Here is a 13,958-nt window from a genome sequence, read left to right as displayed (position 1 = left end):
AAAAAAAAAAAAAAAAAAAAAAAAAAAGAAAAACAAATAGGTATTCAGTGTTCATCAATAAATTTCTGCAGCCATAAAAAAGGAAGGAAAGCACGTCCTCTGCAGCAACATGGGTACAGTTGGAGGCCATTATCCTATGCAAATTAACACAGAAACAGAAAACCAAACACTGCATGTTCTCACTTATAAGTGGAAGCTAAACACTGTGTATTCATGGACATAAAGATGGCAACAAGAGACACTGGGGACTCCTAATTAGGCAGGGGAGAGAGGGAGAGAAACAAGGATTGAAGATACTGTGTTCACTGCCTGGGCGGCAGGATCAGTCATACCCCAGACCCCGGCATCATACAGCAGACCCAGGTACAAACCTGCACACGAGCCCCTGAACCTAAGACAAAAGTTGACGTAATTAAAAAGCAAAATGATTTTTAAAATATCAAACAACAACAACAAAGAAAACAACTCTAACTTTCGTGGCTGAACCTAATGAGTGACTTAGGAGCCAAAACCAAGCCACCAGCCCAACACAGACACATTAATCATATGCAGTTATGGTTTCTTTCATGTGAAATAACTCTCTAGGGGCACAGCGAGAATGTGCCACTCTCCAGGTGAGAGGGCTTGTAACCAAGGCAACCATCATGCCATCAGGAGTAGGCATAACTTCAGACCTAAATTAAGGCATGGTTATTTAAGACATCGCCAGAAGCGTGCCTCCCACTTTGCTGATCTTTGCCCACCATTCTCCTTGCTTCTTAGGACCTATCACATGGCTAAAAGAGCCTGAACAGCACAGGGTATTATATTTTTTAAAGTTGTCTACACTTGCGGAGCTGTCTGAAAAGTCATTCTCCTCAAAGGGATCCCGGGACAGCAGACACTCTTCCCTAAGGAGAAAGTCCCCAGTCACTGTCATTTCTCCAGAAACCGTATGATGTGATTGCAAGTAAAAACAAAAAAAACACCGTCATCTAAAAATCCAGAAAACCTGAAAAAATGCCACGTCATCACAGTCCTGAGAGCACAGCGGCTTTGCAAGGACCATGGGAGAAGACCCCTGCTGGACTGCTCCCCTAAGCTCCATCCTCTTTCACGCATTTTATAGAACGTAAATTGTGACTTTTAAAAAAACTACCAAAAAAAAGCAAGAATGAGAAGGTACTATTTTGACCAGAAACCATAAGGCCTGTTCATGGAGAAGTGATTGTGGAGAGAACAGCACAGCCTCCAAAATCAGTCTGGCTGCTGCCTCTCCTCAGGCGAAAGTGAATTTGGCCCGCTTGCTGGCGCGGGCCACGGGCAGCCTCTCCGTGGATGTTTTGCATGGCTAAGCACCAGACGAACACAGAAGCAGCACTGTAAACTTTTTGCAAATTAACACCACTTAGTTGATGACACGCTTTTATTCTTTTCCTCCATCCCTAGATGGTTTAGCGCTTGGGAAATAAAAGATGATGGAAAGCAGACTAGGCCACTGTTTTGACTCCGATGGGAGAGCGAAGATCACGCTTGTTGTTTTACGGCATTAAAAGATCCATGTCTCTCTCTCTTTAAATCTGGCCAACACTGTTCTAAGAACTGCTGCTGATTTTCACACAGTGGCAACGTCATCTTCCTGGTGTCACCCACTGAAAAACCGGTCTGCCCCTGACAGTGCGGCCAGGACCTGGCTGCCACCAGAGACAGAATGCCAGTCTTTTCGCTCCCCACACCCAGGGTCCTGTCTGTCTCCACAACCAAGGGGAAGAAAAAGTTAAACTGAGTAAAGAAATAGAACAGACTGGGCGCGGTGGCTCCCGTCTGCAATCCCAGCACTCTGGGAGACTGAGGCAGGTGGATCACCTGAGGTCAGGAGTTTGAGACCAGCCTGGTCAACATGGAGAAACTCCATCTTTACTGAAAATACAAAAATTAGCTGGGTGTGGTGGTGTGCGCCTGTAGTCCCAGCTACTCGGGAGGTTGAGGCAGGAGAATTGCTTGAACTCAGGAGGTGGAGGTTGCAGTGAGCTGAGATCGCGCCATTGCACTCCAGCCTGTGTGACGGAGTGAGACTCGCTCTCAAAAAAAAAAAAAAAAAAAAAAAAGAAGGAGAGAAAAGAAATGGAACAATGCAAATGAACAGCAGGCCCAGTCATGGAGATTCCTTACAATCTTAAATTTAAAAAATTCTGAGATCTTCTGATAGGGAAACATACCAGTTCTTTGAAAAATATCCTCAAACGTATCTCCTTCTCCTTTCTGTTTGCCTGAGAATTATTATTGCTGAATTTATACATCAGTGAATCTATGTAGCTGCAGCAAAATCACAAGCTTGAGGAACAGATTAAAGCCAGGAACCATCATTACCTCGAGGCAAAACAGTCTCTGTGTTTAAAGCACAGTTCTAGCTACCTCAGAGTTATAAAACAATTCTAAGACCGGCTGCTAGCGGCACTTGCGATCTAAAGAAAGAAGCACAGAAGAAAAACCATCCCTGGAGAGGAATGGCCTATGAATGGGCCTTTTTAAAATTATGAGTTGGAGGTTTCTGTGAAGCCCCTTAAACAGTATATGTCCATAAGTTCGTTTTTCTGGAGGGAGTGTCTGTAGCTTTTGGAAGATTCTCAAAGATATCCCTGACCCTTTAAATGACAGATAATTCTCAGAGCCAGAGCCCTCACTATCAGCTGCAAAGTCCTTTGTAACTACGTAATAAAACAGATGGTGTTTTACCCTCGTGGAAAAAAAGTTATAATATCATAACTGGTGGGTTGTTCATGCTCAGGCGGTGTCGCAGTGATAAATCTTTATAATGATATTAAATTGTTAAAATTATCCACATAGTTCCATAAATATATGATACATCGTGGTTATAAAAGGGGCCTCTCTTATGAAACTTTTTAAAAGACAGTTTTACCGTATCATTAATTTGCTATAGAATCAACACATTATTCACAATAAATATTAATTAAGGAATAACTAAACAATTTTGTGTGTCCTCCTAAAATTTATAAAAGCTTTCTTGGGGGAGATTTAAGAGGCCTAAGGTGCTTTGAAAACAAAAACCCAAACCCAGAAATCTGAAGGAATGCCTTGGCTCAGCCAGTCCTGAGGCCGACGCTGACTGTCTTTTGGGGGTCAGTGCGGGGGCTTGAGGTCTAATCCTATCATGAGAAGCCTGAATGCGAAAGGGTATACGTGAAGCAGAAACTGCCCTAGTGGTAGAGGATGAAGCCACACAGCACTGGGCGCGATGCATAACCAAACGCGTGGGATGAATCCAAAGCCATCCTGTAAAAACGCTTATTAAGAAGCGCCAGCTGAGGATTTCCCGTTCGTTTCTTCCTTCCCAAATGGTCTGTGCTACCTGCCCCCAAACCCTGTACCAAGAACTGGCCCTTCTGCTCGGAAGTGAGAGACTGGGAAGTCACTTACCAGATGCAGGGGCCTGGCCACCAGTGGAGCTTGCAGACCCGGTGCCTGCCCTCGCCGAGCTTGGGGGCCTCCCATCGTCCCCGTCCTCCAGCTGGTCTCCAGCCTCTGCCCTGCTGGCTTCTTTTTCAGGGGGAAGGCCCATGCCATAGGCACACCGGGGCAAGGGTCCATGTTTTGGGGAACCCTCCAGGGGCTCACAGTCCTCCCCAGGGGGCTTCCGGCAGCCTGTGCAGACATCTGCCCAGTTGGGGCTGGGGCTGGCTGCCCAGTGTTGGCAATGGCCACCGTCCACCTCTTTTTGCAAGTAGTTTTCAGAGGACACGGGGATCCAGTCAGTCCCACACAGGGGCTCAGTGCAATTGCAGCTTTCTGAACCCACCGTGCTCTGCGTCCCCGTGAAGCACTGGCTTAAACTGTCATTCTCCCCCACCTCCAGGGGTTCGGAGAAAGGAGGTGTGGATCTGCTTCCAGGCTCAGTGAGGAACAGTAAATTGTCTGCGGGCTGCGAGGGCCTGTCCATGTATTCATCTTCCATGGGCATCTGTCTGAAGCCGTCTTCCTCCATCTCGGTCTCAATGACCAACGAGAGCATCCTGGCACCTTCGCCCTGTGCGTAGGGCCCACCTCCAGCACACGTGCCCTGACAGACACCACCTTGACCTGGGTAGCACATATCATCTGGAAATGTCTTCTCCTCCAGAGTCAGCAGTAAGACACTTTCACACACTCCTTGCTGACCAAAGGTTGTCGTGTGTGTACTGACACAACTGTCGCCTGAGGACTCCTGCCGATATACATTCAGAAGGCAGAGGCGTTAATACCGAGTTATTAGGATGAGTTCAGCTAAACACTGCTAAAAGCAGTGTTTGCACTGATTATTTCCACCATAACAAGTACAGATGGAGTACTGACCATGGCACTTTGTGCCATTCCAAATTCCCGAGTAGAGGAGAACTCTAGAATGGAATACAGCTAGAAACAAATGCATCTAGCTGCATCTCAGAGGAAAAGCATGTCCACACCAAGGAGAGGGGCTAACCCAGAACCCAAATTCTGTTCTGACAGAATACTGTCAGAACACAGTGTTCTGACTACATAGTCTCAATCTAAATCCCAAACCCCAAACAATTGTAAACAAATATTTAACTCCAGTTAGCAGCTCTGTATATCACTGTGGTATAGTCTAGTAATTCTGAAACTACTTTCTGTGTATTCTAGAATTGAGTAAATGAGGAAGTACACTGAGAGTAACAGAAGCCAGGTTTCATACAGCTGGAGAAAGAAAGATTCAAATATGGGAAAGGGAAAGACCAGAACGAATCCTGCTGTGTTGGGCCTGGAATTGGAGAAATCAGTTTGGGCTTATGCTTTCAAACGTATACGTTTGGTATCAAAGAAAGTAGATATAGCCAGGTGTGTTGGCTCATGCCTGTAATCCCAGCGTGGAGGCCAAGGTGGGTAGATCACCAGAGTTCAGGAGTTCAAGACCAGCCTGGGCAACACCGTGAAACCCCATCTCTACTAAAAATACAAAAATTAGTTGGGTATGGTGGCTAGTGCCTGTAATCACAGTTACTGAGGAGGCCGAGGCAGGAGGATTGCTTAAACCCGGCAGGCGAAGGTTGCAGTGAGCTGAGATTGTGCCACTGCACTCCAGCCTGGATGACAGAGCGAGACTCTGTCTTAAAAAAAGAAAATAAAAGTAGATCTAAAGGACATAATGAGATGATTGATGAAAATTTGACATCAAATGTGGGTTGAATAATAGTATTGTACCACGGTTAAATTTATTGATTCCGATACATGTACTATGGTTATATATGAGAATCTCCTTGTTCTTAAATACACACTGAAATATTTAAGGATATGGGGCACACAGTCTGCCATCACTCTAAAATGGTTCAAGAAGAAAACATACCTCTGTGTTCATATACACGCATACAGAGAGTAAGCAAATCATAAAGCAATGAGAGGAAAATAAAAACAACTGGTGGGCCTGCGTGTAGGGTACATGGGAGGTCTGTGTCCTATTCTCGCTCTTTTCCTATTATTCTGAATTGTGTCAAAATAAAATGTGACCAAAATAACTACAGAGTCGAGGAAAGTTGCGGCTCATCCTTCCTAGGACTCTACCAGACAGTCTAGATTGGTACTAACATAATCACATAAACACAGAGATGACAGAAGTGGAAACAGAGACAAAGAAAACGGGCATCGAGACTGAGCCTGCGCTTGGACTTTGGGCTGCTCTGCAGGGAGCCATCCTGGAATTTAAGGTTTGATCACCACACGTGGAAGTGCCCCTTAAGCAAAGGGGCTCAGGCCGGGCACAGTGCCTTACACCTGTGATCCCAGCACTTTGGAAGGCCGAGGCGGGTGGATCACTTGAGGCCAGAATTTCAAGACCAGCCTGGCCAACACGATGAAACCCTGTCTCTACTAAAAACACAAAAATTAGCCGGACATGGTGGCGGGTGCCTGTAATCCCAGCTACTCGGGAGGCTGAGGCAGGAGAATCACTTGAACCTAGGAGGTGGAGGTTGCAGTGAGCCAAAACTTTGCCTCTGCACCCCAGCCGCGGGACAGAGCGAGACTCTGTTTAAAAAAAAAGTGTGTGTGTGTGGGGGGGGTCTCAATAATTGACGAGGATGGCACTACCATCCTAACTGTTGAAGGTACTTAACAAAGGCACCAACTGTTCACTCTACCTTATCTCCACTTAGGCGGCCACAGGCCTCATTGATCCAGTGCCACAAATTAGCTAGAAAATACAAAGCAAAGATAAGGACTTTAGTTAGTATTGCCCACTTCTTTTTTTCTTAAATAAAGGTTATTATGTATATTTAAGGTATACAGCATGTTACAGCACAAATATAGATGGTAAAATGGTTACTATAGTGAAGCAAATTAACATACCCATCATCTCACTTAGTTACCCGTTTTTATGTGTGTGTGGAAAGACCTGCTACAATCTACAAATTTAGCAAAAACCCTGAATACGATACAGCACGATGAACTAGAGTCCCCACCGTACATTAGATCCCTGAGCAGCTTCCTCCATCCTGCACATCTGCTACTTCATATCTTTGACTCCCACCTCCCCATTTTCTTTCCCCCTACCCCCGGTACCACTGTTGTATTCTCTATGTCTGTATATTTGACCTTTTGGGGAGATTGCACATATAAGTGCAATAATTCTAGATTCTTCTTTCTGTATCAGGCTCAGTATTATGACCATTAGGTCAATTCAATATTATCTTTCAACTGTCTACTGCAAGTCTTCCAGTGAGCGCTCCTGGGAGTGAAAGCATTTAAAAATAAATCAACTGACTTAAAGGCTATGAAGGGCCAGGCACAGTGACTCATACCTGTAATCCCAGCACTTTGGGAGGACAAGGTGGGTGGATCACTTGAGGTCAGGAGTTCAAGACTAGCCTGGCCAACATGGTGAAACTATATCTCTGCCAAAAATACAAAAATTAGCCGGGCATGGTGGCACTCGCCTGTAATCCTAGCTACTAGGGAGGTTGGAGCCGGAGAATTGCTTGAATCGGGGAGATGGAGGCTGCAGTGAGCTGAGATCCTGACACAGCACTCCAACCTGGGCAACAAAGCGAAAACTCTGTCTCAAAAAAACCAAAAAATTAAAAAATACAAAATAAATAAAGGCTATGAAGCCATGTTACTCCTATCAAAAACAGAACTTCCTGTTCTATGCAAAGCAAAATATGATTCACTAATGTTTCAGTGACTACCTCTGGGCACACCTGGGGGCTGTCAGAGCTGCTGCTGTGATTACAGACATTCTCATTCTCCTAACAAGTTTTCTTTGACTATGAGGGACTAAGTTAGATATCATAGAAGAACAAAGAAAACATGTCTAGGAGACTGATTTTTCCAGTTAACTGGCTTGAATGTACTATAAAAGAAGGCAAACACAGAAAGCTAGGTGTCAGGCCCACTGAGTTCCAGCGTGCCCCAAGACGTTTTCCACTACACCTGGCTGCTTCTCAGAAGAAAGAAGAACATGTTCAAAAAGTATGCATCCACTCACTCTTACAGAAGCGATGAAACCTAAAAGGTTAAATCTATGAATTTTAAGAAATCTATGAATTTATATTATGCAAAGATACAATTTCATCCCATTTCTAATGAACATTTTATGTTGTTGTGCTCACTATAAAGACTAAAGTTAGGGTCATGCCCTGTGGCTCACGCCTGTAATCCCAGCACTTTGGGAGGCCGAGGCGGGTGGATCACGATGTCAGGAGTTCAAGGCCAGCCTGACCAACATGGTGAACCCCCTTCTCTACTAAAAATACAAAAATTAGCCAGGTGTGGTGGCACATGTTTGTAATTCCAGCTACTCAGGAGGCTGAGGCAGGAAAATCACTTGAACCCGGAAGGCAGAAGTTGCAGTGAGCTGAGATTGTGCCACTGCACTCCAGCCTGAGTGACAAAGCAAGACTCTGTCTTGACAACAACATAAAATGGTCATCACTCAAACATTGCTCAATGCTTAACACTGGCATCTGTAATCCCCATGTTTTCTCTTTAATTAGTCTTCTGGTTAGTGTTCCATTTGGCAATGTAATTAACGGTAAGAGAAGTAGCTATATATGCAGGGTCTCGTGAAGTCCAAGGGTGTGATATGGGAGAACTCATCAAATCACAGCAAGGCAAAGGAGGGTCATATAAACAAGAAAGCAATTGGGCTGGATGCAGTGGCTCATGTAATCCCAGCACTTTGGGAGGCAGAAGCCAGTGGATCATCTGAGGCCAGATCATCAAGACCAGCCTTGCCAATATGGTGAAACCCCACTTCTACTAAAAATACAAAAATTAGCCAGGCGTGGTGGCAAATGCCTGTAATCCCAGCTATTCGGGAGGCTGAGACAGGAGAATCACTTAAACCTGGGAGGCAGAGGCTGAGTGAGTCGAGATCGTGCCACTGCACTCCAGCCTGGGCAATATACCAAGACTCTGTCTAAAAAATAAACAAATGAGTAAGTAAATAAATAAGCGAGCAACTGAAAATGGAAAAGGATGGTGAAACAGCAGGTTTTTAATAGTCAAGTCAAAGAGAGTGGCTTGAATATTAAAGGATTAAGAGATATTCTTAGGAAATCTAGTGAAGCCTTGAATCCTTCCGTAAAAATTACGCATTCTTAGCTTTGTAGTCTAAAAGTTAAACATGACGTGATGTTTAAAGACACTAACAAATTTGCATGGAAAAATGATTCTCAAGAAACAGGGTAAGACTTGACTGTCCATTCTAAGAATAAGCACCCAAATTTTATTCAACATAACTTATTTTCATAATCTGAGACTTTTTTTGAGACAGAGTCTCATTCCGTCACCAGGCTGAAGTGCAGTGGCACGATCTCGGCTCACTGCAACCTCCACCTCTCAGGTTCAAGTGATTCTCCTGCCTCAGCCTCCCAAGTAACTGGGACTACAAGCACGCACCACCACACCCAGCTAATTTTTGTATTTGCAGAGATGGGGTTTCACCATGTTGGCCAGATGATCTCGATCTCTTAACCTCATGATCCTCCAGTCTTGGCCTCCCAAAGTACTGGGATTACACTTGTGAGTCACCGCGCCGGCCCTTTTTTTTACTTTTTTTGAGATGGAGTTTGGCTCTTGTTGCCCAGGTTTGAGTACCACTAGAGAGATCACGGCTCACCACAACCTCTGTCTCCCGAGTTCAAGTGATTCTTCTACCTCAGCCTCTCAAGTAGCTGGGATTACAGGCATATGCCATCATGCCTGGCTAATTCTGTATTTTTAGTAGAGATGGGGTTTCACCATGTTGGCTAGGCTGGTCTTGAACTCCTGACCTCAGGTGATCCACCCGCTTTGGTCTCCCAAAGTGCTGGGATGACAAGTGTGAGCCACTGCACCGGGCCGAGGTTCTTATTTCAAAGTAACACTCCAGTCAGTCATATTTAGATGATCCCCCCTACCGATCATCTAAATATTTTATATATACTTTAAATTTGTGCATTAAAAATTGATGTGTTCTAAGACAAATGCAAGCTCCTGTATGCGTGATGCTGTGTGGTCTATGCAACTTAAACACGGAGCTTACAAATCATCAGTTTCCTGAATGCCAGAATATTCTTGTTCCCTTATATACAACTGGTGGAATATTAGCTTTTTAAGGTTTTTGGAGTTTGGTTTCTTTTTGCAGAGAATGATAAAACATGTTTTGCTTTAGTTTAAGCAGATCACCACAGGCAGCAAGTGGACAATCTACACATCTTTCAAAGCATTTACCTGGAAATGTATCTCTTTTAAGATTAATTTGCAAAAACCACCATAGACACAATACCTGTGAGTGCTTTCCCTTTTTTCCTATAGTAAACACCAAAGATGATGGCAGCCACTAGGGCCACAGACGCGAAGAGAAGCAGAATTATTAAACCCGGCAAGAAAACCTGGGGTTCTGTATTGGAAGAAAATGAGAAATACGGTATTAAAGATTCTTTAATTTTATGCAGTTAAAAAAAAAAAAAAAACCCAGTAAATCAAACCTCAGAGTCAAGGATGTTGATCTAGGATGACAGAAGTGAAAGTCCCCACCCCTGGCTGCCCTTTGTCCACAAGCACTCACATTCTGAAGGGTAAAATCCACAGTGTCAGCCAGCCCCATTCAGTCCAGTTTCACTCTATGGGAGGCCAGCCCATGCCATTATGATATTTCTACCTTAGAACAACTCTAATTATGCTCACCATGCCACCCACTCTCATTTTGGCTAACCTTCAGAACCCTTCACTATCCCCAGATGACTCTGCAAACAAAAGGAGCTCCTTCTGTGTCTTTCCTAATAGCCGCAGGGCACCAGGGGTTTGGCGGTAATGAGAACAGAACTACAGCCATCCTATGAAATATTTCAGTAATTTTCATCCACAACACCATGTGGACCCAACCGTCTTCTTCAGCCCTCCTTGATTACTTCGTTGCTAGAATCCTTGTGTTAAAAACTCTTGATTTACTTGATCTGGTTTCCTGGACTCCTACTTTTCCTCTCCTTCTCTTTTTTCTTTTTTTTTTTGAGACGGAGTTTCGCTCTTGTTACCCAGGCTAGAGTGCAATGGCGCGATCTCGGCTCACCGCAACCTCCACCTCCTGTGTTCAGGCAATTCTCCTGCCTCAGCCTCCTCAGTAGCTGGGATTACAGGCACGCACCACCATGCCCAGCTACTTTTTTGTATTTTTAGTAGAGACGGGGTTTCACCGTGTTGACCAGGATGGTCTCGATCTCTTGATCTCGTGATCCACCCGCCTCAGCCTCCCAAAGTGCTGGGATTACAGGCTTGAGCCACCGCGCCCGGCCTCTCCTTCTCTTTTTTAAAATAACTTATTCCTTCAGTTATTTTTAATGTTATCTGCCAAGTGGTCTTTTAAAAAGTCTGCTCTGATTGTGCAACTCCACATCCAGAATGCTCTAAGGTCTTCCTATTTCCCCATATGTCAAGCCTAAACCCCTAATTTCTCTGTCAAAGCCTGTTAACCCAGTTATCCTGTGGCCTATGTTCTTTTACCTCATCAGAAAGGTCTCCTTGCCACTTAAGCAGTCTCTTCCAATAGCTGCACCCACACCTCCACACTGTCCTGCTCACCAAATAACCAGCCTCCACGATCAACTTTATGGCAATCTGAAACTTTACTTAAGATTAATTTAATCTACAATGTGTCCCATAGATGACAGCTAGATCCTAACAGTTTTCGGAGACTACCAAAATCTCCTCATAGACACCCTCACTGTGACCACCATCATCCCACCAAGTCTGAGCATTTTAATTTATGTTTGCAGCTCTATTTTTTTATGTATATTAATACATTGTTAGCTATCCCAGATCCAGCATAGGAAATTATCAAGGAAAGAGTATACCTGGAATTAAAATACTGATTAAAATGGGGTATCACGCTGACCATGTGCAGGATGAAATACCGGGGGAGATGACCCCTCCAGATCCAGGTGCCTTCTGGGAGGGATCTAATCAAGTTGACTACCCCAGGCACATCTATCAACCAACAGGCTCTTTTTAAACATACCATTTGGTGGTTTTCTGAATGGCAGAGAAGAACTGCAAATCACATCGGATTTCTCTGTCCCATGATGTTCTACTTTCTTTCCAAGCACGGTACAGCTGTGGGGGAAAAGGTAGTTATGTGCTTTGGTTTTATATGCTTCTTTTTTAAAAAAGTGAACAAATGCAAGACTCTCCCAGTTTGCCAGCTCCTTCAGGAGAGGAATCCATGCCTTCTTGGACGTTTGAGTCCCCAGTGCCTTCCACTGACGTTTGAGTCCCCAGTGCCTCCCACTGACGTTTGAGTCCCCAGTGCCTCCCTGTCCACAGGGAAGACATCACAACGGGGGACAAACAAGTAAACAAAAGCAAACACTGCCCGTGTTCTCTGACAGCTACTCTGAGAGCATGGTCAGCAAAGGAGCAGAGCAGAGAGTCTTCAGAAAACAATATTCTGGCTATGCACAGTGCCTCAGGTCTGTCATCGTAGCACTTTGGGAGGCTTAGGCAAGAGGATTGCTTTAGCCCAGGAATTTGATACTAGCCTGGGCAACATGATGAGACCCTGTCTCTATCAAAAATTGAAAAATTAGCTGGGTGTGGTATACATGCCTGTGGTCTCAGCTACTGAGGAGGCAATGGCGGGAGGACTGTTTGAGCCCAGGAGGTTGAGGCTGCAGTGAACCATGTTTGTACCACTGTACTTCAGCCTTGGCAACAGGGCAGGATCATGTCTCAAGAAAAATAAAAAAGAATATTCCAATAGCTTCAACTACATAGCTAAGTGATACACTTTTGCTGATTGCTCTTTTGAAAAACACAGAAAATCCTCTTGAACATAAAATCTGGATAAGTGAATCAGAAAATAAACATTTATTTATGTATTTCAATTTTCATTGTTTAAAAATGTGAGATAGGGTCTTGTCCAGGCTGTGTTGTCCAGGCTGCTCTCAAACTTCTGGACTCAAGCAATCCTCCCGCCTCAGCCTCCTGAGTAGCTGGGATTACAGGCATGTACTACCATGCCCAGCAGAAAATAAACATTTAATAAGAAATATACAGGGAACTGACGGAATCATTACATTGATAAAAGTAATCAGCAAGAGGCATGCGATGAAAGGACCCATGAATTCCGCTGTAGATATACTCAAATACATGAGGAATCATACATATCTGAGATACTTCATTACAAAATTATGTATTACTGTAAAAGACTGGTAACAATCTAAGTGACTATCAATAAAGAACTTATTAAATAACTTATGATACACCTCTACAATGAAATATTACATAGCTGTGAAAAGCCATGAAGATCTAATGAACTGGTGGACTGATATAGAAAAAGCTTCAGGATATATATGTATATATATTTTGGAGACGTTTTGCTCTTGTTGCCCAGGCTGGAGTGCAATGGCATGATCTCGGCTCACTGCAACCTCCATTTCCCGGGTTCAAGCAAATTCTCTGCCTCAGCCTCCCTAGTACCTGGGACTACAGACACGTGGCACCAAACCTGGCTAATTTTTTGTATTTTTAGTAGAGATGAGGTTTCACCGTGTTAGCCATGATGATCTCAATTTCCTGACCTCGTGATCTGCCTGCCTCGGCCTCCCAGAGTGCTGAGATTATAGGCATGAGCCACTGTGCCTGGCCTGTTTCAGAATATATTATATAAGAAAAAAAAAAAAAAAAACACCCAAGACGTTTGCAGCATGCAAACATTTATACAAACTGGAGGCTTCTATATGTACATACACAAATATCTGGATGTATGTATCAGTGATGCTGGGAAGCCAGAAAAAGTAGGAGTGACCCCTGAATGATAATAAAGCATTCTAAATCATTTCAACAAACAAGGTTAGAAAAAGCTCCACCCATAAGTCATGGGTTACCAAATCTAAAAAGTCACATGAAGTTCCTGTCACACATAGGGCTAAAGAATGAGTTTGACTGGTTTATTTTCCCCATGCTGAATTGACAGACTTTTTCCATTTTGAACCTGGCTTCAAGAGGAAGCCTAACCCAACAGAATCCGTCTGTTTTCAACTCAGAGGAGACAGTGGAGGTTGAGTTGTTGAAAACCCAACCATCTCTTCTGACTCCTTGGCTGTCGCTTACTTGGTCCAGGGTCTGCATTTGTCCGTGGAGGAAAAGGCGTCTGAGAAGTAGCCTGCGAGGCAAGGTTTGCACACTGTGTCCTTGTTGACCTGCACTGTGAAAAAAAGAAAACCCAGAAAGAACACACAAAAACAAACGAGGTCACTTAGAGATCATCCAGGAGACCCCTGTGTCTAATTCCTTCAGCTCCCACAGGCTCGGGCCCGCGAAGCAGTTCTGACCCCAGCAGTGAGTTATGGAACCTGGCTCAGTGTCAGGCCACTAACATTGGTATGTGATGTCCAGGCCGGGCTAGCTCTGGTCCTGACCTTCTGTTGTTTGGAGTCACTTCTCTGGTCACCAACACTTTTTTTTCCTAGTCTGGGAGCTGGTGTTGACTGCTC

At 44.3% G+C, this 13,958-nt stretch overlaps 1 protein-coding gene across 2 annotated transcripts in view; it reads right to left on the bottom strand.

The window, feature by feature from the left end:
- The window catches only part of TNFRSF11A (TNF receptor superfamily member 11a), a 59,862-nt gene that overhangs the window by 13,160 nt on the left and 32,744 nt on the right, over window positions 1-13,958 (bottom strand). For both annotated transcript variants that reach the window (XM_032293677.1, XM_032293678.1), the window contains 5 exons: window positions 13,576-13,669; window positions 11,483-11,577; window positions 9,755-9,868; window positions 6,126-6,178; window positions 3,418-4,201 (listed from right to left, as the gene is read on the bottom strand). In XM_032293677.1, the coding sequence (XP_032149568.1) occupies window positions 3,418-4,201; window positions 6,126-6,178; window positions 9,755-9,868; window positions 11,483-11,577; window positions 13,576-13,669 (1,140 nt within the window). The remainder of the gene's footprint in view (window positions 1-3,417; window positions 4,202-6,125; window positions 6,179-9,754; window positions 9,869-11,482; window positions 11,578-13,575; window positions 13,670-13,958) is intronic.

The sequence above is a fragment of the Sapajus apella genome, unplaced genomic scaffold (assembly GCF_009761245.1).
Source record: "Sapajus apella isolate SASKATOON/1434 unplaced genomic scaffold, GSC_monkey_1.0 scaffold30, whole genome shotgun sequence".
In the NCBI taxonomy this organism is placed as follows: Eukaryota; Metazoa; Chordata; class Mammalia; order Primates; family Cebidae; genus Sapajus; species Sapajus apella.
Note: the sequence above shows the minus strand (reverse complement) of the source record. Positions and strands in the feature narration are given on the sequence as shown.